The sequence below is a fragment of the Spinacia oleracea genome, chromosome 1, assembly GCF_020520425.1.
Source record: "Spinacia oleracea cultivar Varoflay chromosome 1, BTI_SOV_V1, whole genome shotgun sequence".
Taxonomy (NCBI): Eukaryota; Viridiplantae; Streptophyta; class Magnoliopsida; order Caryophyllales; family Amaranthaceae; genus Spinacia; species Spinacia oleracea.
In genome coordinates this window covers 63,032,575-63,059,851 of record NC_079487.1, presented here as the reverse complement: position 1 = coordinate 63,059,851, position 27,277 = coordinate 63,032,575, and the positions used below count along the sequence as shown (strand labels likewise).

Genomic DNA, 27,277 nt, shown 5'->3' with positions numbered 1-27,277 from the left:
TTCATATCACAGATGAAACTAAGAAAGAAGTTGTCTTAAAGAGTTGTGATAAGCGTTGGAGGGAATTCAAATCAAGATTGACGACTGGTTGGATCCTGGGTACAAGAAAACGGCCAAAAGATGAAAAGATGCCATATGATTTGTATAGTTATATAACTAAGGATATATGGAAGGAATTTGTGAAGATACGTACCTCCGAAGAAGCTGAGGTATAAAAATTATTCTTATTTAAAGTCTTGGTATAATCTAAGTTTTATTTTGTTGTAATAATTTCTTTTACCCCCCTAAAATTAGGAAATAAGTGAGAAAGCAAGACAAAGTCAATCTTTCAACATATATCCTCATCATATGGGACAGAAATCATATGCTGAAATGACAAGTGAATGGCAGAGAAAAGGGTACATTCCCTCAGTTTCTTCGTCATCTGAAGGTTCCTCTGCGTCTACAATTTCTTCAAGTTTGCCGAGTAGGACATGTTTATGGCTTCTTGCAAGATCGGTACCAGATGAGAAAGGAAATCCTTACTTGCCGGATGAGGGCACACAAAAGGTCAAACAATTTTGCGTAATGTTGTGATTCCTCTAATTTCATATATGTTCTTAAATATGAAACCAAGTGTTGAACTTTTCTCAAAACCATTTGATTTCATGTAGGATGAATGGAAAAGGAAACAAGATGAAGGGGAATTTGTTCCCAAAAGTGCACGAGATGATGTCTTATCTCGTGCACTTGGTAAGACTAAAGAAGGGAGACCACTAACATTTGGTGGTGGAGTAGGCATCAAAGCTGTGTGGGGGACCGGAGAGCGGCGTAGCTTTCGACGGTATGGAGATGCAGAGATGGAGGAAATGGAAGCCAGAGTGACCAAAAGGGTCAAAGATGAGACAATACAAGAGATGAACTCCAAGATGGATGCCATGGTTTTGGAGAAATTTATCACATTTGCTAAAGAACTTGGTGTCCAAATACCAAGCCAGATGAGGATAGACGCAAATGTTCATAGTAGTTGTCGTTCCGGGGGTTTAGATCCATTTGCCGACATTACGGTATGATAATTTGTGTTTTTCAAGTAATTTGTTTCTAGTTAATTCTATTGAACTTTTCTAACATGTTACATTGTATTTGCGTTATTGTTCAAAATAAATAATAAGGAACCTGTCCCGTGCCATCTATACCTGAACATAGGCTCCGAGAAAGTCTTTGTTGCCTATGGTACCATATGTCCAGAGTTGCTCCTTGATCACCACAACGACGTCACGTCCGATAACGTGAAAGTGAGCGTTGATGATTTTGAGCCCGCGTACAAAGAAGCTCCCGTCCCCGTGCCTTCTCAATATATTAAGAAACTTGCTCAAGCTCATGGTACCTTCACTCAGTGGCCAAAGCATTTGGTGTCGCTTACGAATGAGGAGGTAACTAACATATGCATGATAATTTGAAGTAGAACTATTATACCATGTATGCTCACTAATATGTATATCGTTATTTGAAAATCATACCTCAGGTAAACAAGCCTACAAGTAAAGAGCCTAAAGGGAAAGGGAACAAAGGGAAAGAGATAGTGCTTGGGGGAAGTGGAACAAAAGCGTCCAACACTAAATCAAAAACCTATTTCCTTGAAAATTATAAAGTGCAAAATTTGAGTGGTAAGTGCAATGTGATGAAAACTATGATGTTGGGATTAAAAGAACGGGAGCACGTTAAGGTACATTGCACTAAAAGGACATTCAATATGGAAAAGGACTTTGAAATTAGTGTCACCGTTGAAGACACCGATCAACTTCTCTCGGGAGCATGGCTCAATATATCAATAATACAAGTTTTTGTTACGTGAGTTACCTAAATTCATATTTTGCCCCTAAATTTGATTTTTATGATTGTCTTAACGTTCTTACACTATATATTATAGGGCTTTGAGTGAGTTGTGTTTTCACGATGATTGTCACCCCAATAGAATTGGATTCATGTGCCCGGAGATGATCTCGGCCACCATGTTAAAGTCCGATGCAGATCGAATTCTATTGTACATGACGAGGTCCATGAGTGCACTTAGTTCTAAGACATTCATCTTATGTCCATACTACGAAAAGTATGAAAATTACTTTGAACTTCGTTTTTAATTGATTGTTATAAATTTAACTTTTTTTTTCTAACTACATACGTTTATTGTTTGTATGTAAGAGTCACTGGATGCTTTTAGTTCTTTGCTTGTCTAAACGTGAGGTCTACATATTTGATTCTCAACAGAAGAAGAGAAATTTGATGATTAAGGAGCCACTAAACAAGTAAGTAAAGTATGCATATGAAAATGCCATTTTCGCCTAAATTTTTGCCTAAAAATGACCTAGAACGACCCAATTAGCCTTAAATGTGAAATAATAGATTGTAAAGAGCCTTAGAAAGTTGTAAATATGCATATTAAACGTGTAATAAGTTTGAAAACATTCCTTAGGTTCTTTAGTTCAAAGTTGGGTTCGAAAACTTCATTTTTGCCTAAAAATGACCTAGAACGACCCAATTAGCCTTAAATGTGAAATAATAGATTGTAAAGAGCCTTAGAAAGTTATAACTATGCATATGAGACGTGTAATAAGTTTGAAAACATTCCTTAGGTTCTTTAGTTCAAAGTTGGGTTCGAAAACATCATTTTTGCCTAAAACTGACCTAGAACGACCCAATTAGCCTTAAATGTGAAATAATAGATTGTAAAGAGCCTTAGAAAGTTGTAAATATGCATATTAAACGTGTAATAAGTTTGAAAACATTCCTTAGGTTCTTTAGTTCAAAGTTGGGTTCGAAAACTTCATTTTTGCCTAAAAATGACTTAGAACGACCCAATTAGCCTTAAATGTGAAATAATAGATTGTAAAGAGCCTTAGAAAGTTATAACTATGCATATGAGACACGTAATAAGTTTGAAAACATTCCTTAGGTTCTTTAGTTCAAAATTGGGTTCGAAAACTTTATTTTTGCCTAAAAATGACCTAGAACGACTCAATTAGCCTTAAATGTGAAATAATAGATTGTAAAGAGCCTTAGAAAGTTATAACTATGCATATGAGAGGTGTAATAAGTTTGAAAACATTCCTTAGGTTCTTTAGTTCAAAGTTGGGTTCGAAAACATCATTTTTGCCTAAAAATGACCTAGAACGACCCAATTAGCCTTAAAAGTGAAATAATAGATTGTATAGAGCATTAGAAAGTTATAACTATGCATATGAGACACGTAATAAGTTTGAAAACATTCCTTAGGTTCTTTAGTTCAAAATTGGGTTCGAAAACTTTATTTTTGCCTAAAAATGACCTAGAACGACTCAATTAGCCTTAAATGTGAAATAATAGATTGTAAAGAGCCTTAGAAAGTTATAACTATGCATATGAGAGGTGTAATAAGTTTGAAAACATTCCTTAGGTTCTTTAGTTCAAAGTTGGGTTCGAAAACATCATTTTTGCCTAAAAATGACCTAGAACGACCCAATTAGCCTTAAATGTGAAATAATAGATTGTATAGAGCCTTAGAAAGTTATAACTATGCATATGAGACACGTAATAAGTTTGAAAACATTCCTTAGGTTCTTTAGTTCAAAATTGGGTTCGAAAACTTTATTTTTGCCTAAAAATGACCTAGAACGACTCAATTAGCCTTAAATGTGAAATAATAGATTGTAAAGAGCCTTAGAAAGTTATAACTATGCATATGAGAGGTGTAATAAGTTTGAAAACATTCCTTAGGTTCTTTAGTTCAAAGTTGGGTTCGAAAACATCATTTTTGCCTAAAAATGTCCTAGAACGACTCAATTAGCCTTAAATGTGAAATAATAGATTGTAAAGGGCCTTAGAAAGTTATAACTATGCATATGAGACGTGTAATAAGTTTGAAAACATTACTTAGGTTCTTTAGTTCAAAGTTGGGTTCGAAAACTTCATTTTTGCCTAAAAATGATCTAGAACGACTCAATTAGCCTTAAATGTGAAATAATAGATTGTAAAGAGCCTTAGAAAGTTGTAAATAAGCATATTAAACGTAGAATAAGTTTGAAAACATTCCTTAGGTTCTTTGGTTCAAAGTTGGGTTCGAAAACATCATTTTTGCCTAAAAATGACCTAGAACGACCCAATTAGCCTTAAATGTGAAATAATAGATTGTAAAGAGCCTTAGAAAGTTGTAAATAAGCATATTAAGCGTAGAATAAGTTTGAAAACATTCCTTAGGTTCTTTAGTTCAAAGTTGGGTTCGAAAACATCATTTTTGCCTAAAAATGACCTAGAACGACCCAATTAGCCTTAAATGTGAAATAATAGATTGTATAGAGCCTTAGAAAGTTATAACTATGCATATGAGACACGTAATAAGTTTGAAAACATTCCTTAGGTTCTTTAGTTCAAAATTGGGTTCGAAAACTTTATTTTTGCCTAAAAATGACCTAGAACGACTCAATTAGCCTTAAATGTGAAATAATAGATTGTAAAGAGCCTTAGAAAGTTATAACTATGCATATGAGAGGTGTAATAAGTTTGAAAACATTCCTTAGGTTCTTTAGTTCAAAGTTGGGTTCGAAAACATCATTTTTGCCTAAAAATGACCTAGAACGACCCAATTAGCCTTAAATGTGAAATAATAGATTGTATAGAGCCTTAGAAAGTTATAACTATGCATATGAGACACGTAATAAGTTTGAAAACATTCCTTAGGTTCTTTAGTTCAAAATTGGGTTCGAAAACTTTATTTTTGCCTAAAAATGACCTAGAACGACTCAATTAGCCTTAAATGTGAAATAATAGATTGTAAAGAGCCTTAGAAAGTTATAACTATGCATATGAGAGGTGTAATAAGTTTGAAAACATTCCTTAGGTTCTTTAGTTCAAAGTTGGGTTCGAAAACATCATTTTTGCCTAAAAATGACCTAGAACGACTCAATTAGCCTTAAATGTGAAATAATAGATTGTAAAGGGCCTTAGAAAGTTATAACTATGCATATGAGACGTGTAATAAGTTTGAAAACATTCCTTAGGTTCTTTAGTTCAAAGTTGGGTTCGAAAACTTCATTTTTGCCTAAAAATGACCTAGAACGACTCAATTAGCCTTAAATGTGAAATAATAGATTGTAAAGAGCCTTAGAAAGTTGTAAATAAGCATATTAAACGTAGAATAAGTTTGAAAACATTCCTTAGGTTCTTTGGTTCAAAGTTGGGTTCGAAAACATCATTTTTGCCTAAAAATGACCTAGAACGACCCAATTAGCCTTAAATGTGAAATAATAGATTGTAAAGAGCCTTAGAAAGTTGTAAATAAGCATATTAAGCGTAGAATAAGTTTGAAAACATTCCTTAGGTTCTTTAGTTCAAAGTTGGGTTCGAAAACATCATTTTTGCCTAAAAATGACCTAGAACGACCCAATTAGCCTTAAATGTGAAATAATAGATTGTATAGAGCCTTAGAAAGTTATAACTATGCATATGAGACACGTAATAAGTTTGAAAACATTCCTTAGGTTCTTTAGTTCAAAATTGGGTTCGAAAACTTTATTTTTGCCTAAAAATGACCTAGAACGACTCAATTAGCCTTAAATGTGAAATAATAGATTGTAAAGAGCCTTAGAAAGTTATAACTATGCATATGAGAGGTGTCATAAGTTTGAAAACATTCCTTAGGTTCTTTAGTTCAAAGTTGGGTTCGAAAACATCATTTTTGCCTAAAAATGACCTAGAACGACTCAATTAGCCTTAAATGTGAAATAATAGATTGTAAAGGGCCTTAGAAAGTTTTAACTATGCATATGAGACGTGTAATAAGTTTGAAAACATTCCTTAGGTTCTTTAGTTCAAAGTTGGGTTCGAAAACTTCATTTTTGCCTAAAAATGACCTAGAACGACTCAATTAGCCTTAAATGTGAAATAATAGATTGTAAAGAGCCTTAGAAAGTTGAAAATAAGCATATTAAACGTAGAATAAGTTTGAAAACATTACATAGGTTCTTTGGTTCAAAGTTGGGTTCGAAAACATCATTTTTGCCTAAAAATGACCTAGAACGACTCAATTAGCCTTAAATGTGAAATAATAGATTTTAAAGAGCCTTAGAAAGTTATAACTATGCATATGAGACGTGTAATAAGTTTGAAAACATTCCTTAGGTTCTTTAGTTAAAAGTTGGGTTCGAAAACTTAATTTTTGCCTAAAAATGACCTAGAACGACTCAATTAGCCTTAAATGTGAAATAATAGATTGTAAAGGGCCTTAGAAACTTATAACTATGCATATGAGACGTGGAATAAGTTTGAAAACATTCCTTAGGTTCTTTAGTTCAAAGTTGGGTTCGAAAACATCATTTTTGCCTAAAAATTACCTAGAACGACTCAATTAGCCTTAAATCTGAAATAATAGATTGTAAAGGGCCTTAGAAAGTTATAACTATGAATATGAGACATGTAATAAGTTTGAAAACATTCCTTAGGTTCTTTAGTTCAAAGTTGGGTTCGAAAACTTCATTTTTGCCTAAAAATGACCTAGAACGACTCAATTAGCCTTAAATGTGAATTAATAGATTGTAAAGAGCCTTAGAAAGTTGTAAATAAGCATATTAAACGTAGAATAAGTTTGAAAACATTCCTTAGGTTCTTTGGTTCAAAGTTGCGTTCGAAAACTTCATTTTTGCCTAAAAATGACCTAGAACGACTCAATTAGCCTTAAATGTGAAATAATAGATTGTAAAGAGCCTTAGAAAGTTTTAAATAAGCATATTAAACGTAGAATAAGTTTGAAAACATTCCTTAGGTTCTTTGGTTCAAAGTTGGGTTCGAAAACATCATTTTTGCCTAAAAATGACTTAGAATGACCCAATTAGCCTTAAATGTGAAATAATAGATTGTAAAGAGCCTTAGAAAGTTATAACTATGCATATGAGACGTGTAATAAGTTTGAAAACATTCCTTAGGTTCTTTAGTTCAAAGTTGGGTTCGAAAACATCATTTTTGCCTAAAAATGACCTAGAACGACTCAATTAGCCTTAAATGTGAAATAATAGATTGTAAAGGGCCTTAGAAAGTTATAACTATGCATATGAGACGTGTAATAAGTTTGAAAACATTCCTTAGGTTCTTTAGTTCAAAGTTGGGTTCGAAAACTTCATTTTTGCCTAAAAATGACCTAGAACGACTCAATTAGCCTTAAATGTGAAATAATAGATTGTAAAGAGCCTTAGAAAGTTGTAAATAAGCATATTAAACGTAGAATAAGTTTGAAAACATTCCTTAGGTTCTTTGGTTCAAAGTTGGGTTCGAAAACATCATTTTTGCCTAAAAATGACCTAGAACGACCCAATTAGCCTTAAATGTGAAATAATAGATTGTAAAGAGCCTTAGAAAGTTGTAAATAAGCATATTAAGCGTAGAATAAGTTTGAAAACATTCCTTAGGTTCTTTAGTTCAAAGTTGGGTTCGAAAACATCATTTTTGCCTAAAAATGACCTAGAACGACTCAATTAGCCTTAAATCTGAAATAATAGATTGTAAAGGGCCTTAGAAAGTTATAACTATGAATATGAGACATGTAATAAGTTTGAAAACATTCCTTAGGTTCTTTAGTTCAAAGTTGGGTTCGAAAACTTCATTTTTGCCTAAAAATGACCTAGAACGACTCAATTAGCCTTAAATGTGAAATAATAGATTGTAAAGAGCCTTAGAAAGTTGTAAATAAGCATATTAAACGTAGAATAAGTTTGAAAACATTCCTTAGGTTCTTTGGTTCAAAGTTGGGTTCGAAAACTTCATTTTTGCCTAAAAATGACCTAGAACGACTCAATTAGCCTTAAATGTGAAATAATAGATTGTAAAGAGCCTTAGAAAGTTTTAAATAAGCATATTAAACGTAGAATAAGTTTGAAAACATTCCTTAGGTTCTTTGGTTCAAAGTTGGGTTCGAAAACATCATTTTTGCCTAAAAATGACTTAGAATGACCCAATTAGCCTTAAATGTGAAATAATAGATTGTAAAGAGCCTTAGAAAGTTATAACTATGCATATGAGACGTGTAATAAGTTTGAAAACATTCCTTAGGTTCTTTAGTTCAAAGTTGGGTTCGAAAACATCATTTTTGCCTAAAAATGACCTAGAACGACTCAATTAGCCTTAAATGTGAAATAATAGATTGTAAAGGGCCTTAGAAAGTTATAACTATGCATATGAGACGTGTAATAAGTTTGAAAACATTCCTTAGGTTCTTTAGTTCAAAGTTGGGTTCGAAAACTTCATTTTTGCCTAAAAATGACCTAGAACGACTCAATTAGCCTTAAATGTGAAATAATAGATTGTAAAGAGCCTTAGAAAGTTGTAAATAAGCATATTAAACGTAGAATAAGTTTGAAAACATTCCTTAGGTTCTTTGGTTCAAAGTTGGGTTCGAAAACATCATTTTTGCCTAAAAATGACCTAGAACGACCCAATTAGCCTTAAATGTGAAATAATAGATTGTAAAGAGCCTTAGAAAGTTGTAAATAAGCATATTAAGCGTAGAATAAGTTTGAAAACATTCCTTAGGTTCTTTAGTTCAAAGTTGGGTTCGAAAACATCATTTTTGCCTAAAAATGACCTAGAACGACCCAATTAGCCTTAAATGTGAAATAATAGATTGTATAGAGCCTTAGAAAGTTATAACTATGCATATGAGACACGTAATAAGTTTGAAAACATTCCTTAGGTTCTTTAGTTCAAAATTGGGTTCGAAAACTTTATTTTTGCCTAAAAATGACCTAGAACGACTCAATTAGCCTTAAATGTGAAATAATAGATTGTAAAGAGCCTTAGAAAGTTATAACTATGCATATGAGAGGTGTCATAAGTTTGAAAACATTCCTTAGGTTCTTTAGTTCAAAGTTGGGTTCGAAAACATCATTTTTGCCTAAAAATGACCTAGAACGACTCAATTAGCCTTAAATGTGAAATAATAGATTGTAAAGGGCCTTAGAAAGTTTTAACTATGCATATGAGACGTGTAATAAGTTTGAAAACATTCCTTAGGTTCTTTAGTTCAAAGTTGGGTTCGAAAACTTCATTTTTGCCTAAAAATGACCTAGAACGACTCAATTAGCCTTAAATGTGAAATAATAGATTGTAAAGAGCCTTAGAAAGTTGAAAATAAGCATATTAAACGTAGAATAAGTTTGAAAACATTACATAGGTTCTTTGGTTCAAAGTTGGGTTCGAAAACATTATTTTTGCCTAAAAATGACCTAGAACGACTCAATTAGCCTTAAATGTGAAATAATAGATTTTAAAGAGCCTTAGAAAGTTATAACTATGCATATGAGACGTGTAATAAGTTTGAAAACATTCCTTAGGTTCTTTAGTTAAAAGTTGGGTTCGAAAACTTAATTTTTGCCTAAAAATGACCTAGATTGACTCAATTAGCCTTAAATGTGAAATAATAGATTGTAAAGGGCCTTAGAAACTTATAACTATGCATATGAGACGTGGAATAAGTTTGAAAACATTCCTTAGGTTCTTTAGTTCAAAGTTGGGTTCGAAAACATCATTTTTGCCTAAAAATGACCTAGAACGACTCAATTAGCCTTAAATCTGAAATAATAGATTGTAAAGGGCCTTAGAAAGTTATAACTATGAATATGAGACATGTAATAAGTTTGAAAGCATTCCTTAGGTTCTTTAGTTCAAAGTTGGGTTCGAAAACTTCATTTTTGCCTAAAAATGACCTAGAACGACTCAATTAGCCTTAAATGTGAAATAATAGATTGTAAAGAGCCTTAGAAAGTTGTAAATAAGCATATTAAACGTAGAATAAGTTTGAAAACATTCCTTAGGTTCTTTGGTTCAAAGTTGGGTTCGAAAACATCATTTTTGCCTAAAAATGACCTAGAACGACCCAATTAGCCTTAAATGTGAAATAATAGATTGTAAAGAGCCTTAGAAAGTTGTAAATAAGCATATTAAGCGTAGAATAAGTTTGAAAACATTCCTTAGGTTCTTTAGTTCAAAGTTGGGTTCGAAAACATCATTTTTGCCTAAAAATGACTTAGAATGACCCAATTAGCCTTAAATGTGAAATAATAGATTGTAAAGAGCCTTAGAAAGTTATAACTATGCATATGAGACGTGTAATAAGTTTGAAAACATTCCTTAGGTTCTTTAGTTCAAAGTTGGGTTCGAAAACATCATTTTTGCCTAAAAATGACCTAGAACGACTCAATTAGCCTTAAATGTGGCTACTACGTATATAATTGCATTTACATGTGTAAACAAAGTATATAATTGCACTTACATGTAAAATATTCTTTGCATTTACATGTGTAAACAAAGTATATATAATTGCATATTTTATCGAATGTGTAGTGCTTTTCGGAGTTACAAGAGACTAGGTGGACAATCTAAGGGAACTAAATTAACATGGATTCCAGCACAGGTATAATTAGTTTATTATTTACCTAAGAAGCAAGTTTTTCAAAATTATAACATACAATGTGATAGAAATTTTACTTGTGTTATTTATTTTAATGCATTTAGTGTGCTCAACAACCGGGATCACTAGATTGTGGCTACTACGTCATGCGTTTTATGTACGACATAATAATGAATCATGGTAATAGTCAAGATCTTACTAAGGTATGTTCTCATAAACTACGTACTTTATATAATAAATTGAAGTACACAAAACTATTATATTGATCAATCGTTGATAAATTGAATTATTTACACTTTTTTAGGATTTTTCAAGAACATTGCCTTATTCACCGGAGGAGATTAATGAGGTGAAAGATTTTTGGGCAGATTACTTCATGAACAATGTCGAATTTTTACCTTAATTTGTAATATGAACTTGATCTCTAGCTAGCTACGTACCTTTGTTGTAATAATTTTATGTTTGTTGTAACATGTTGGTTGATCGATCTATGACGAATTTAATTGCCTTTTATTGGGAACGTTAATTACGTTGTAAACTTTTGTGACAGGTATTATTTATAAATGTATTCCCGGTATTGGGAATGAAGCGTCTAATTTCAAAGACGATCATGTAGGAATTTCCAACTAAAATATTAAAAAACGAATTTTTTTTTTAAAAAAAATAAGTCATTTGCAACGCACGTTAGCTCAATGTGCGAGGCAAATGACTTAATTTTTTGGCGCTAAAATTGTCATTTGCGTCGCACATTAAGCTAATGTGCGTGGCAAATGACTTTTTTTTTTGGCGCCTAAAAGTCATTTGCGTCGCACATTTAGCTAATGTGCGTGGCAAATGACTTTTCAACATGGTGCCTGAAAAGTCATTTGCCACGCACATTAGCTAAATGTGCGACGCAAATGACTCTTATTTGCGTCGCACATTTAGCTAATGTGCGTGGCAAATGACTTTTCAACATGGTGCCTGAAAAGTTATTTGCCACGCACATTTGCTAATTGTGCGACGCAAATAAGGGTCATTTGCGTCGCACAAATGTGCGACGCAAATGACTTTTAGTCATTTGCGTCGAGAGCTTTTGCCACGCACGATGTGCGACGCAAATATGCATAAAAGTGCGATGCAAATGACCCTTTTTCCACTAGTGATGGCCGTGCTCGGATGAATCATAGGCTATGATTATCTGTTTATTTGATCAGTTGAACTCTGAAACCGAGAAACACCTCTGGACATAATAAGGATGACAACTCTTACCTTATGTTCAAGAGCAAGCATCGAGCGACAAAGGAATTAGGAAATGCACACTTGTCCCTAAGGACAAGTGGGAGACTGAAGGAAATAATGCCCTTGGTCCAAGTATGCATATAATGTTACGTCTAATAAATGCGGTTCAGTATTAATTAACAAGTTAATAATTCAGTGAGATCAAGTGAGCTGAATGCCTAGCTAGAGGCCTCTTCAGTTCAAGTGGAATTAATGATATTAATCCACAGCTTACTATTGACTGAACTCGTAGGGCCACACAAATAGTACGTAAACGGATCAAGTATTTAATGGCATTAAATACTCTATCTATAGATATTCGAAATCGACGGATCTTGGTTTCAGTGGGAGCTAAGATCGTCACAAGCAAGAAATGAATACTCCGGAAACGATGATATTGCCGGAAACAGAAATATGGATCGTATCGGAAATATAAATATTATCCAAGTCGTAGATGTTGCCGGAAACGGAAACATGGTACGTACCGGAAAATATTAATGGAAATGGAAATATTGCCGGAATCGGAAATATTGCCGGAAACGGAAATATTGTCAGAATCGGAAATATTATCGGAATCGGAAAATAATTCCGGAAACGGAAATATTAAATATTTGTTCGAAACGGAAATTAATTCCGGAATCGGAAATATTAAATATTGTTCGTATCGAAAATGAATTCCGGAACCGGGAATTTAATCGGAAGCGCATCGTACGAATTAGCATCGGACGAGGCTTGCTAGACGAAGGCCCAACACGAAGCCAGGCCCGCGCCCAGCAAGCCAAGCGCCCAAACACGGAGCTGCCACAGCCTCGCCAGGCCCAGCGCAAGGCCAGGCCCAGCAAGGCCATAGGCGCGCGCGGGCTTATGCTCGTGGGCTGCGAGGCAGCGCTTGCTTGTGTGGGCCGCAAGGCCTGCGCGGGTGCGTGCGTTCCTCGTGGTCGTGCAACACTCGTGTTCGTAACGAATCCTAATCCTATTGGAATTCGTGCATTGATTAAATCCTAATCCTAAAAGATTAAATTTATTATTTAGAGTTCTAATAGGATTCTAATTAATAAATCCATATCCTAGTAGGATTATAATTCCTTTCCATAAAATTTATAAATAGGTGCCTAGGGTCACATATTTACATAGAGATTTGAAGTATTCAAAAGGTAAGATTTTCAAGCAAAAATCAGCCAAACACTTGCAACCCAAATAGCCGAAAATCCTAGTAACCTTAAGGGCGATTCTAGTTGGTCAAGCTTAAGGCGGATCCGGACGTGCTGTGGACTATCTACGGAGGGACGACACTTGGAGTCCTAAAGACTTGTTCTTGTTCGGTTCGGGCGCAGCTAGGGAGGGCACGCTACAAAGTGTATGCATCTGAATTATGCTAAATGATTATGTGTAAATAATATGTTTCCTGGCTTTATGGTTTTTCCATATGATTTATGTTTATTCATATGTATCATAACCTAACAGTGGTATCAGAGCCTCTTATTATTTTCATAATCTAAATTGCATGAACATGGTTAAATTTTACAAATTTGCAAAGAATTAAAGGGGTGATTAATTTTCGTAATTAATTGCAAATTTCGTTTATTTAATTATATGTACGCAGTTTTTCGGCAGTTTCTTCGTTACTCATCCAAATCGAGTGATTTTTGTGTCAATTCCGCATGTAAAAGGCATTCTAAAATTTTGACAAAAAATATATTTTTCGGCCGAACGCAGAATTCCCATATTTGAAGCCTAACTATGACTTTTCGGAGGTTTTAGTTTTTCGAACGCAAAAGATTGTAAATTTAAGATGTTAAATTAAGTATTTGCGATTCTTGTTGATAAATCTTGAGTTTTTGATTGACCTACAGTATATGTTTAACAATTATGAATGCCTAGACTTGTTAATTATACAACCTAATTTGTAATTATGATTAATTTGTTGAAATTCGAATAATTTAGAATTGGTTTGTTTTTCATAATTAATTAATAATTTAATTAGGTATCCATGATTAAAATCCACCATAAAAATTGTTAATTTATGTTAAATTTTAATTTTGATGACCTAGATTTGAATCCATGTTAATCGGAAATTAATTGATTAATAAATTTTCGATTTTTCGCCCTAAAATTATGTAATTAATATGATTTATTAATTTGTCGTTAATTTTAAATTAATTTTTTTCAATTTTTATATAATTCGCTCATAAAAGTTGCACGCACAAAGCAAATGACGCTACGTGTTACCCTTAAGGGGTGTTGTATAGTGCGGGCACGAGAAGACGAGCAAGGGAGCTCGTCGCCCGCGCGGTACGATTGCAGCGAGCAACGAGCGTGGCATGCGAAAGGCTGTGCGCCTAAGGGGCGTGTGCTACTCGTGTGGGCGATGGGGCAACGAGCGAGCAAGGCAAGCTCGCGTGGGCAGCGATGGATGCTGCGCCACACATGCGTTGCCTCGCTCAGCAGCACGCCAAGGTAGTAGCCAAGGCAGCGACAAGCGCAGCACAACGTGCATGCGGGCAGCGTTGGCTGGCCTGTCCAGCAAGAGTTGCCCAGCAGCGCGCCAAGGCGATGGGCGAGTGGGCTGCGCGCAAGCGTGGCTCGCTGGGCCTGACGCATTGGTGTGTTGTTGCTTGGGCTTTGCGGTACGATCAATCGAGTGACAAGGGGTTTGTTGCTTGTTGGACTTGACGAGGTATGGGCGCAAGCCCATGGCCTTGTCTTGACCCGATTGGTTCGTTTTAAATTTTAATTTGAATTTTTCAGTTCGGAAATAATTTTAATTAACGTTAAAATTAATAATTTAAATTGTTTTCTCGCGATTTAATTTTGATTATTATAATTATTATAAATTTTAATTTATACTAATTATTTTACTAAAATTAAACCTTGAATTAATTTAAATTCTTTTAATTCAACTGAAATAAATTAAATTAATGGATTCGATTATAATTTTATATGAGCTTTAAATTTTAATTAAACTTGTATGTTTCCGGTTAGACTAGAAATACATTTTTATGTTTAAAATTAGTAAAGCATATAAAGTTATTGGTTTAAGTGGGAGCATTTTTAGTCATAAACTCTTGATTAGGTCTACACATCCTTTAAGGTTAAACAACTTGATTAGAATTAATAAGGACTGAATAATTGGTAGATTATTGGTGCCCTTGATTATTTACTGCACATATTTATGTGATGCATACAATGTGTTTTTACTAACCATTTATGTGGGCCATTCATGATAATGAATGGGTGAATGGTATATACTATATATGTACTGTTTTGCAGGTTATGAAGTGACTAGTATGGCCCAAATAGGATAGAAAATATGGTCTGCGTACCATTAATTTGAATGTAATTGGTCTAAAGCACCAAATTTGTTTTTCAATTCAAATATGGTCTGCGTACCATCAAATAGTTGTAATTAGTTTAATTATAGCTTATCCTATTTGAAGAAATTGGCGCCTCCCACAGTGAAATTCAAGACGGAGTTTCCAATCCATTTTCAAGACGTACGGACTTTGAAGTTGAAGCTTCAAGATGAAGTCGGGCCATACTAGATCACAATTATCTTATGCATTCTTGAAGTTATTTATTGCTTTTAAATATGTCTTAAATATGCATGAGATTGTCGCTTGATTATGTTGCATGATTAAGGATTTTAGTTCACTTAAAATCTAACCAGCATAGTAAGAGCCTTAAGTTCCAAACTTAAAAATTGAGTTAAAAGGTGCCATGCCAAAATAACACTTACTTGGATATCCTTTACATCGATCTTAGTAATAGTTTTCCGCCATAGCGAGGTGTTACTTATCGATACTAAAGGGGTAAGGTACATAAATAATTGTGAGTACATGTTAGTTTTGGTGAAACTCAGCGATATAACTAAGGAGTCCTTTTATGTTGTGGCAAAATCGATAGGTTTACCTAATAAGTTCTTAGACGTACCTATCAACCAAGAGTAGTTTCTAGACTATTAGCAAAAGGCTTTTGCTTACCTAATTTTTTTTTAGAATTGAGTCAAATTATATAATGTGCTTAATTCTTCAATGGTTTTAGGGTCTTGGAATCGTTTTATTCAAACCTGCCGGAACAATAAATTCGAATAAAATGCTAATAACTTGTTTGAATTGCATGATTGCTTTAATTTTCAAGTTATTATTCATGATAAATGTTTAGACTTTGCATGCTTCAATGTATGTTTTAATTATTGTTTATAATTAAATATCTTGCACTGCAGTAAATCCTTTTAGAAAGGTAACAGTAAATTTCCTCGATTGGTAGTGAATCCAAGAACGATTCACGGAAATGAGAGAAAATGAGCAATTTAAAATGTACGTTTCTTTTAGAGACTTTTATGGTTGTTTTCGAGTATCAAAATCGAATGGCAAACCAATTGGTGCTTGTGAATTCAAAATACAATGTAGTTTTGAGATCATAAAGAATTGAGTTTAAACGCTCGGCTTTACCAATGGTTAACAACCTAAAATATTTTTCCATTTCATTCTCGAATGAGTCTAGTCCCTAGACATTCGAATAGATCGATGCTTAGAGAACTTTAGAAGCTTCTGGTAAGATCATCTAGTTGAAACAGAATATTCAACATAAATGGTAAGAACTTTGTTGGAGTAACATTGGACATGTCTAAACAAAGTATAAAAGTCAACACCGGAGAATTCAATTCTTAAGGCTATTAGAAAGGGTACAAGAAATGGGAAAAACAAGGAACAAACGAAAGGAATTTACGATTCCGTTTCTACCTATAAGTTTATGAATAAAGAGAAGTGACCTAGCAATCAAACTTCCTTGGTATCATATAACGCTTGAGGTTCTTACTTCGGTAATAACTCAAACAATGGAAGCTAGGCTACACTAATGGCCTACAAGTGGGAAATGAAGCATGGCAATGCTACATTAGTTGTAGGGTCATCTAGTTTGTTTTAAGTCCTTTCAAAGGCTGGAACTTATTTTGTTCCACAATAAGCATACCTAAATTTCTGTTTTCAAACACAGAAAGACTCACATTCAGAAGAACAAAAACAATGTTTGTTTGTTTGTTTATTTGAATTAAATGGTCATTTACGGGTTGAGTCAATATGCTTGATTAAAACAAACAACTCTTTAACAATAAAAACTTAACTAGGTTCAAATCAAACCCTTGGTTTGAGTTCCACTAATCTTTGGCATTGTTGCTTAGACCATATCAACAAGTTAACATTCATAAGCTCTATTTTAATGGACTTTTGAAAGTTGATTGATTTCTAGATCATTCAAGACAAGCTAGTCTTACTTGTTGAAAGTAACAAAAGATATGAACTATTGTTAGAATGCCTAGACAATAGAGTTCAAAGCTAAAGAAAGATTTTATGACTTTATTATTTCACATGGATTTGAGTGAATATAGGTTTATTTACTCAAATATGATATAAGTTGAATCTGTTTGGCTAGTTTAAAGATTCAGAAGTATAAAATCCACTTGGCAAGAAATCATAAAGATCTAGGTTAGATCATGTTGTTAATTACTTATACCAAGAATGATCATCAATGATTGTGAGTTGTAATTTCACGATCTAGCTCCATAAGATATGGTATATCTCAGTTGGAATGATCGAAGTCAATTAAGTGCTTGATTCGATCAATGATGAATCATAAAGATTTTTCCTATAATTTCTAAAACAAAATGCTCAACTACCACCAAACTAAACCAAATTCGTCAAAGTTATTGAAAAGTAATTTCAGAATATCTTTTCAATAATATATAATATATCTAAAGAGTTGCTAAACTCAGTGGGAGCTTAGTGTTTGTTATTCAACAAACTAAGGCCCAAGACTAGATATATGTTTCATTGTGATTTATTCAAATGAGACACAAGGGTATTATTTCTACCACGAATTTTTGAGAACATAATGTTTGTTTGCACGAAATAATGTCCTTTTGGAGATTCGTTTCCAAAATGACAAGTGGGAGAAAATAGACCTCGAAAGTCTTCGAGGCGAACAACAAACATAAACGGACATTCCGGAGGCTTTTCAAAGTTCTTCAGAAAATCCGAACACGTATTCTTTAAGGACTTTAGAAGTGGCTTTTAAGAATAGACATCTCTTAGAAGACTTTACAAGTGCTTCAAAGAGAACGCAATATTCAAAGGACTTTCAAGTGGCTATTGATATTCTATTGTTTGATGTTCTATACCCATGTAGGCATAGAGTTCAAGTCACTGAAACTATGAGATTCTTCTATTAGATACTGAAGAAACATGGAGTTCATGTCACTGAAGCTATGCGATTCTTCTATTAGATAGTGAAGAAACCTACAACTTGCAGTCAAACTATTATCATGTAGATTAATGAGTTTATGACTTGTAAGAAAGCTATGACGAAACCCAGATTCCCTAAAAGGTTAGAGGCCATATATAGACTTAAATGTTTTAAATGGTTAGAGGCCATAAAACATACTCAATGTTTTGATGACAAAATTGAAATTTTGTTGATTTGCTAGAATAGTTTCACACCTATTGGTTGCAAGTTTGTTTTAGGGATAAAAACCATCAAACATGAAATTGTGTTCACACACAAAGCTAAATTAGTTGCTAAAGGTTACAAGCTAATTCACAGCGTGGATTGTGTTGAAACCTCATGCATAATCGTAATGCTTAAGTCTATAAATCAAGCAATAATTGCATATTGGTACATATGGCGATTGGATGACAAAACAATTCCTCAATCAAATGTTGGAATAAACTATGTACATAGTATGTCATAGGATTTGTGGATCCAAATAAATGCTTGAAAAGGAAAGCTAGCTTATGAAATCTAAGTATAGATTTAAGCAAGCAATTGGGAATTAGAAATGTATTTTAGTGAAGCTAATAAGTATTTTAGTTTCATAAAATGCACATAATTCTTATAGATATATAAGAAGTTTAGTGGGAGTACATAAAACATAATTGGTCCTATGTGTATCACACACATATCTCTCTATTGTGAAATAACATTCAAATGCTAATGACTTAGATTTGAAATTATTCATCAATAATGGACCAAGGCTAAACTTAGTGCATAATGGGTACTGAGATCTACTTACAAAGATCTCATGATATTGTTTTAGATTAAGTAATGGCATTTACTAAATCAAACACGAAAGACTCCATTGGAGATATTCGACCCATGTGAATAAATCTAAGTAAATAGTTTGGACTATGTATAAGCATTTACTAAGTTAAACATTAGAGAATCTAATGAGATTCTTAACCTATATTATATGTCAAAGAATTTAGCTGGATTTAGTATCTACTGAAACTAGATGAGCTAAAGTTACATGATTAGAATTTAATTGACAATAATTCTGCAAAAGAATTTATCATGTATATATAATATGAGGATCGCCAAAAATGTATCGTATGGCTTTAGGCATAATGAACATATACCAATCTCTATTGATCTAAGTGAAGATCAACTAGATTGAGATCGAGAAAAACTTATGGTACTTGAAAAGGTACATAGGAATAGTTCTTGATTCAAGGAAATAAAGATATGCTAAATATTGATGCTACACGCATAAACACTGGCAAAGGATCAAGCAAGATTCCTTTGGAGTTAACCATTGACAAGGACAAGCTATAGAGCATCGTGTTTTGAAATGGCAACATGGATCGGAGACCATGAGTTGTTGCGTGGGAAATTAAATATTAATTTCTATGTTCTAAGATAAAGATGGAAAATCTTACACATATCTATGGACTGCTTGGATAAGTAAATCCAAACAAAGCATCACTAGCAACCTAGACAGTTGAAGTAAAAGTAATCATTGCCTAAGAAGCAATAAAAAAAGGGTTGTTTATATTGAAGAGTTCTTCACTGAACTTGGGTAGATCACATGGCCGCCGACTTGATAGTTCTTCATTGCAAAATGCGTAGAACCACTCTTGTGGCTGGACAGACTAGATCACAAAATAAACATACTCAAAAGATCTTATCATCATATCTCGAAGAACATTCGATGAAAAGGATATTAAGATTGGCAAAGCATGATAACTAAACCTATGCAACAAGTGAGAAACAACACTCGCATTGTGGCACCGGAAATCAAGCATAGCTTTGAATTCCATGAGCTGTTTTAAAGATGAGTTTGAGGCCCATGGTTGTAAAACATTAGGGTTGAACATTTATCATATATGAAATGTATTTTCATATTCCATTTAATCTTGGTTTAGTATTAAATGATGAGTCCCTTCAAATTTGACAAAATATTCAAGATAGACTGTCAGGACCAGTCCTGTGACTAAGAAATTTCTATCAAGTGAACTTGAATGTCAAAAGTTGAAAATGGTCCCTGGTTGGAGTTTTCTATAAAGATGGACGCATAGAAAACGTTAGACGACTAGAATGCAAGATGACTAGTAGTTCTGTTTCTTGAACTATGTGGACATGGCAATGTCGTAATCATTTGCATAGATACTTACTTTGGGAAGACTAGTATCGGACAGACCTATGAACCTTTACTGTAAGAGATGAAAATCTGTCATAAGTAAATTTCATTAAAATTATTAGACACTAAATCCTCAATACCTGAGTGATTTGAGGTTACTTGTTTGAGAACTGGTTACTTTGACGTTGACCAACTGTCGCACCGTAAAAGGAGGCTATAAAGGCAACGCTCAGGTAATCACCTATCAAACGAAGTCTAATCTCAAGATCGCAAGATTGGGATTGTCCTCCCATAAATCGGGATGAGATGCTTAAAAGTTGCACAAGGCCACTCGGAGAGCTAGAAACTGTAAATTGCATGGCCGTGCTCGGATGAATAATAGGCTATGATTATCTGTTTATTTGATCAGTTGAACTCTGAAACCGAGAAACACCTCTGGACATAATAAGGATGACAACTCTTACCTTATGTTCAAGAGCAAGCATCGAGCGACAAAGGAATTAGGAAATGCACACTTGTCCCTAAGGACAAGTGGGAGACTGAAGGAAATTATGCCCTTGGTCCAAGTATGCATATAATGTTAAGTCTAATAAATGCGGTTCAGTATTAATTAACAAGTTAATAATTCAGTGAGATCAAGTGAGCTGAATGCCTAGCTAGAGGCCGCTTCAGTTCAAGTGGGATTAATGATATTAATCCACAGCTTAATCTATACTGAACCCGTAGGGTCACACAAATAGTACGTAAACGGATCAAGTATTTAATGGCATTAAATACTCTATCTATGGATATTCGGAATCGACGGATCTTGGTTTCAGTGGGAGCTAAGATCGTCACAAGCAAGAAATGAATACTCCGGAAACGATGATATTGCCGGAAACGGAAATATGGATCGTATCGGAAATATAAATATTATCCAAGTCGTAGATGTTGCCGGAAACGGAAACATGGTACGTATCGGAAAATATTAATGGAAATGGAAATATTGCCAGAATCGGAAATATTGCCGGAAACGGAAATATTGTGAGAATCGGAAATATTATCGGAATCGGAAAATAATTCCGGAAACGGAAATATTAAATATTTGTTCGAAACGGAAATTAATTCCGGAATCGGAAATATTAAATATTGTTCGTATTGAAAATGAATTCCGGAACCGGGAATTTAATCGGAAGCGCATCGTACGAATTAGCATCGGACGAAGCTTGCTAGACGAAGGCGCAGCACGAAGCCAGGCCCGCGCCCAGCAAGCCAAGCGCCCAAACACAGAGCTGCCACAACCTCGCCAGGCCCAGCGCAAGGCCAGGTGTAGACACCTACTTTTGTCCCCGTTCCCGCAAGGGAAAGGTTCGATGATGAAAGCATTAAAACTGCACTTGACAACGCATCTCCTATAAAATAAACGAATCTCGATTCCCCATTTCATTTCACCCGAAACCTGCTATTTATGGAAATCTGCTAAAAATAGTAACTACCGTAAAAGGTAGCCTCTAAAAGTGGCAAATCATAAAAGATAGAAACCTGTCAGAATTAGGTGTTGCACTCCAACATAAATCCTAAATGAGATAGAAAACCGCGAGAATCCTATTCCTAATAGGATTCGGAAATAAGAGTTACGTATTAATCAAAATCCTAACGAGCCTAGAGTTCGTAACGGGCCCAGACGCATTCCGTCATGAAATTGATACGCGCTAAAAGACTCGAATTAATCTCAAACTCTACGGATTTTAGGAATCCGAATCTGACTAAACAAAACTACCCAGATCCTATTTTCAACGCCTGGCTCTGGGCGCCGAAATCTTCGGCGCCCAGGCCTGGGCGCTGAAAGTACCTGGGTACGTCTCTTTTCCTAATTCTTTGCGGATTAGAACTCTGCAATTCTATCTTTCCACGAACTCTTCCCTATAAATAGACCCCTAGTTTCGACGTGAAACAACACACAACAACACATAATATATTCTGAGTATTGACTCTAAACCCCTTAGCCTAAGCCTCTCGCTGCGAAACTGTTCACGCGTTCTGTCGCAATCGATCCATAAATTGAACAGAACGTATCCTGTCCCATAATTGAGATTCGTTAAATAAAAAGGAGAAATAGCAAAGTCAAAGTGGTTAGTTTTCTGAGAACCGTGACGCACCTCTCAAGGGTGCGTCGTAACGTGTCCCTTTTCGATGATTTAACTGCTTTCCTTGCCCTTTTTATGAACTGTTAAACTAACCTATATGATTGTTCTATCACTCCTAAAAAATATAATATTTTTGGGAAATCGGATTATCATGCTAGGTCTCTTAATGTAATTTCAATCAGATAATCACGATCGAATTAGTATTATATGTTGCATATTGCTAAAATCAACTCAGATTAGTTTAATAGTTAATGCATGTCCCTTCAATTATTTATGCTTAGCTAGTAAGGATATCCTGCCTCTGGAGTTATCGACAAGCGAGTTACTCCTCTCGGTAGTTACAGTCCCCCGAACCCTCAATCTCTACCTTGCGGGTGTATATTGAGAGATCTCCACACCAGGGATCACAAGGGAACCTATGGCCGTCGTGGTCAAACATAATTGCACTCCCTTTATGTCACGATAACCGGGTTTTGTCAATTTTTCTCATTGTTGTTAAAAACTGAATGGCGACTCCTATATTACTAGTCAATTGGGTGTATACTCACAGGAAATCCAATTACACTTGATTGAATCAAAAGAATCGTCACACCCACGAGGGACAAGGTCACGCATTAGCGTCGCGCTTTTTCGACCCCCCTCACAGTGGCGACTCCGCTGGGGGTAGTGAAGGAAATACTCGTGCTTGTAGGTAATCAAAATAGCCGAAGGGTGAAACGATCCTACCCCGCGTTTATTTCCCCATCAAGTTGGGACGACCTGAAAATCAGCATATTAATGTGAACGGGCAGAACATCATAACGAATCTCGGCTCCCTCGGGAGTTGGGACTAAGGATACCTTTTTTTCGCCAATAGGGGGGTGCATACGCCGCGCATGTTTCCCACTCGGTACTTGTGCAGGTAGTACACCTATCCCGAACCCAATCGCTCGCCCATTAGGTCCCTCTCGCCTGCATGCCCCCTTGGCTTGCACTTGCGGGTTGGCCTCTTGAGCGAAATTCGTCTGTTGAAGATACTACCTCGACCGGGGCATGTGTTGGATCTACGATAGAAGCGGTACCAAGCCAGGCGCAAATAAACTACCCATAGAAGCCTATCATAAACTACGCGCGTGACATATTTAATTTTCAAATCCATGTTTGTAATGTAGTTATGTGTAGCGAACTATGTGACTATGTTATGATTGTGTGTACGAATAATGCTAGACAAATAATGCTAGAAAACCAACGACCTTAAAAATTGCCCAAACATTCATAGACTAATTTGCCAAAGAGTTATACCAAAATACGTGTTCCGCAAGCCTGAACGATCGCCACAAAAACAAGCGACGCTCGGGATGGCCTGTAACGAATCCCACAAACGCTGCACAACGCGTAAAGGACGTTATTAGACAAGCACGCAATATTAAGTCGCATAAAACAAAAGAATATACGCGAACAGAAAACGAGTACCAGTCAGGGACGCATTTTCAACGCCCCTGGCTGGGCGCCAATATTTCTCACGCCCACTGCTGGGCGCTGAAGTTGCTGCCTGGCCTTTGGTCAGGCACAACAGCCTCGGTGCCCGCGCATAAAAAATATACGTAGCAAAAAAAAACTTTTCGTAAGGGCGTATGAAAAAGCACTCGATTCTAAAAGCGACTTGTAAAAAATAAATAACTCTTTGTGTCGTTGTTAGGCCTCCTACGACGACAATGCTTGACACCAAAGCCGAGCATGCTAATTAAACCTTGAATGTCACATGGGCGAAGTATTCAAAAAATAAATGTTCGAATAAAGTCTTCAAAAAAATAAATGTTCAAATAAATCCGAGTCTAGACTAGGCTATGCCAAAATACAATCCAAATCCTAAGTCTTAGTTGTCTTATCCATAGAATCGGTCCTAATGCTTGGTGTCGTTCTGCAAGTTAAAAGGTTAAACCATATTGAGTCCTCCTCTCCTAACATTTAAATCAATAAGCACCCATATGTAATTGTCATCCTTTGCTAAAAATCAACGGCCTTAATACTCTCTCTCACCAATAAAAAGAATATATTATAGTATTTGCAAAATGGAAACAGTCACATTCTGAAAATCATTCCCCCATAGTCGCACAACCCCCAAAGTGAACCTAAGGTGTCAATACCATTAGCACAAAATTAATGGCCTCAAGGCTTATAATCACATTGGGTCACGACTATCATAGTCCTCTTGAGCCACTCGCTCCTTGAAGTACCCCTAAGTACGGACTAAAAAGATTTTCCATAAATACAACATGACAAACCATGAAAATACCCAAATCGGCATGCCATAAGGCTACCATTGGGGTAAAGCAATACACGCTAAGAGAGAAGCCGCACTAATGATTCTAGTCTTGGAAAAATAAAAATTCGATCTCCCCAACTAACTACCTTGCCAACATTAAACAAAATGGCGCATGACAAGTGAACACCCAAGGGTTAAAATCTAAAGTGTCAACCAACGAAAGTTATGGTCCAATTAGCCTAAGTCTGAGAGTCGCTTGGTCAAGTATTATAGGCTTACGCCATGTCATTATTTTTAGTCTAGGCCACCTCCTTGTATTCATACACGGGTTATAATCAGAAAGATTAATGAAAGTTTGAGTCTAAATCACAACTTCCAATTAAATCCCGTAAAACCGGAATCTGAAAAGAAACAAAAAATTATTTTCGATGTAATTCTTTCGTTAAATTTCAATAAGGTAAAAGCAACATTTTGAATCTACGCTATTTGCACATTTTAAGAAACGACTAAATACGCTTGCAAAGTAAGACAATTTAAAAGGTCCACCCTAGGCCTACGAAAATTAAAAGGTCCACTATAGGCCCACCAAACGAGGCTCACTCAGTCTCGCCTCGTGACTCAAAGACCACAACCATCTACCCTTTAGCCCAAATTGATTGAAGGATTTATGTTGGGGAGAAATCCCAAGCAAAAAGAAAAAATAGAAAGAGAAAAGGGAGAGCGAAAAGAGCGAGCCATGAAATACTTAGCCCGTACCTCCCAAAGTACGAAATTTACCCAAGTAAACGAAGGAAAAGAATTGAGTCAACCAATCCAAATCATAAAATTCTACGATGTCTACCCTTTCCAATCCTTATGCTCTTAGACGCATTCGCTCTGGGGTCCCTGTTCAGCTCATTTTAACCTATCCATGTTCTCATTGCCATGACCCAAGAAACCATTACCTCGACTCTTGTTCTTGAACTCGTTGTCAACCGCAAACCACGCACGGCCATTGACACGTGCGTCATACCCATTATTTCCAAAGCCCAAACCTGTTCTTACACCACCATTGGCATAATGACCATATAATTTGTGAGTCGTCCCCATGCTACTCATTGGCCTTGGTTGATGTAAACTCGTGACACTAGCACGAAAGCTGCAAATTGTGAGCCTTAGCAGATATAATCCTCATGCTCGACTAATACCTATACAACTTATCCTATCTCATTCAACCCGTCTTTCAAACCGTCTTGAGTCACGAATAAAAAAAGAAGACAAATGAAAAGTACAAAAAAGTAATAAATAATAAAGAACGAACTTTGCAAAGCGCCTTTAAAGAAAAAGAAGCATTTAGCGCACCAAAAAAGATCCGCCCAGAAAACATTTTCAGCGCCCAACGCTGGGCGCCGCAATCTTTAGCGCCCCAGCCTGAGCGCTGAATCTCCCTGCTTCCTAAATTTTGTCCAGAAGTGCTCGTCATTTTATCCGCACATGCACGGAAAAATAACGAACACTTGGAGGGGTACAGCACGTATTCAGATATACGTACCACCAAAAAATATACATGTACTCAAAAAAATAAAAACAAATAAACAAATTCTGGCCTACGGCAAAGCAGCAAAGGGACATAATAATAAACTTTACTTATTCTACCGTTTCAAATAATATGTTTCCACCTCAGAACGTACTTGTTTAAAATCGGCATTCTAAGAAACCATTTTCTAGGCTAAGAACTACGCAAGACCTGATTCCAAATTAAATCTATTTAAGGCGGATACGTAGGCAATCCATGATTCGGTCCAACCAATTTGCAAAAATATTAAAGCCTATAGAATAACAAGAATAAAAATAGAAGTCCCTTATTGAAATTTAATTACTTGCAACCCAAGTCGAAAAAAAAAATTTAAGTCAAAGGAAGAATCCAAGTCACCAAGATGCCAGATTAATGAGCACACATCGAAAAATAATAAGGGCACGTACCCTTGCCAGAAGGAGCACTCACACTCCTAGGCACTTAGCCAAGACTCAAAAAGATCGCTTTGCCTCAATTGAATGGGGGCTAGCGCAAGCGTCCATGACCTCTAAAGTACTCGACTTGACCCTCCCTAAAGCGAACTAACTCACTTAAAGACTTTCTTTCACCACTAGACATAGTCGTTCGCTTAAAGACCTTCTTTCACCACTAGACACAGTCATAATCGCCAACAAGTAGTAAAGGCAGTAAGCTTGCAATAAAGAGGATTGTTCTACGGCGTCGCCCCATCGTTCCTTCGAGCTCAGGGCACCCGTTCATGGTAACTCAAATGCTCGCGAATCCCCTTTTTTTAAAAAAAAATAATCAGACATCGTCAATAGGACTTGGCACTTAACCAAGGCTCACCCTACTCAGATATATGACACGGGCATCTAAAATCGAAATCTAAAAAGCATCATTAAAGGGAAGACATAATAGCAACTGGGGGCTAAAAATTGAAATGAAAGAGCTAGGGAAAGAACTAAGTATACCTTGACCTTTTGTACAGACATACACCAAGTAAATCTAAGTCAATTTGAAAACGGTTTATATTCCCGCAATTTTGGAAAAGATGGCCCTAAAAGCCTAAAGCATATGCCAAACGGGCACAAGTATGTCTTGACGCCTGCACCCTGGCTTCCAGCAAATCCTTAGACAGCATTCCAAAAATCCTAACAGTATTTTGATTCACTCATGTAATCTTGTACGAACCCTTCTATAAGTCAAACTTACTTAGGACACCTTGGATTGTACACAATAGGACTCGGATTTTAAACAATTTCTAAATAATTTTCAAAGACTTCTTCGAACATAATAAAGAGTCGTTGGTTTA

The 27,277-nt window shown here is 35.5% G+C and overlaps 1 protein-coding gene across 1 annotated transcript; it reads left to right on the top strand.

The window, feature by feature from the left end:
* Positions 1 to 1,152: 1,152 nt before the first annotated feature.
* LOC110799826 (ubiquitin-like-specific protease 1) lies at positions 1,153 to 10,946 on the top strand. Its single transcript, XM_056834705.1, has 7 exons — positions 1,153 to 1,412; positions 1,505 to 1,830; positions 1,910 to 2,090; positions 2,182 to 2,285; positions 10,342 to 10,411; positions 10,513 to 10,611; positions 10,713 to 10,946. The coding sequence occupies exons 2-7, from the start codon at positions 1,661 to 1,663 to the stop codon at positions 10,809 to 10,811; spliced, it is 723 nt and encodes a 240-aa protein (XP_056690683.1). The 5' UTR covers positions 1,153 to 1,412; positions 1,505 to 1,660; the 3' UTR covers positions 10,812 to 10,946.
* Positions 10,947 to 27,277: the final 16,331 nt, after the last annotated feature.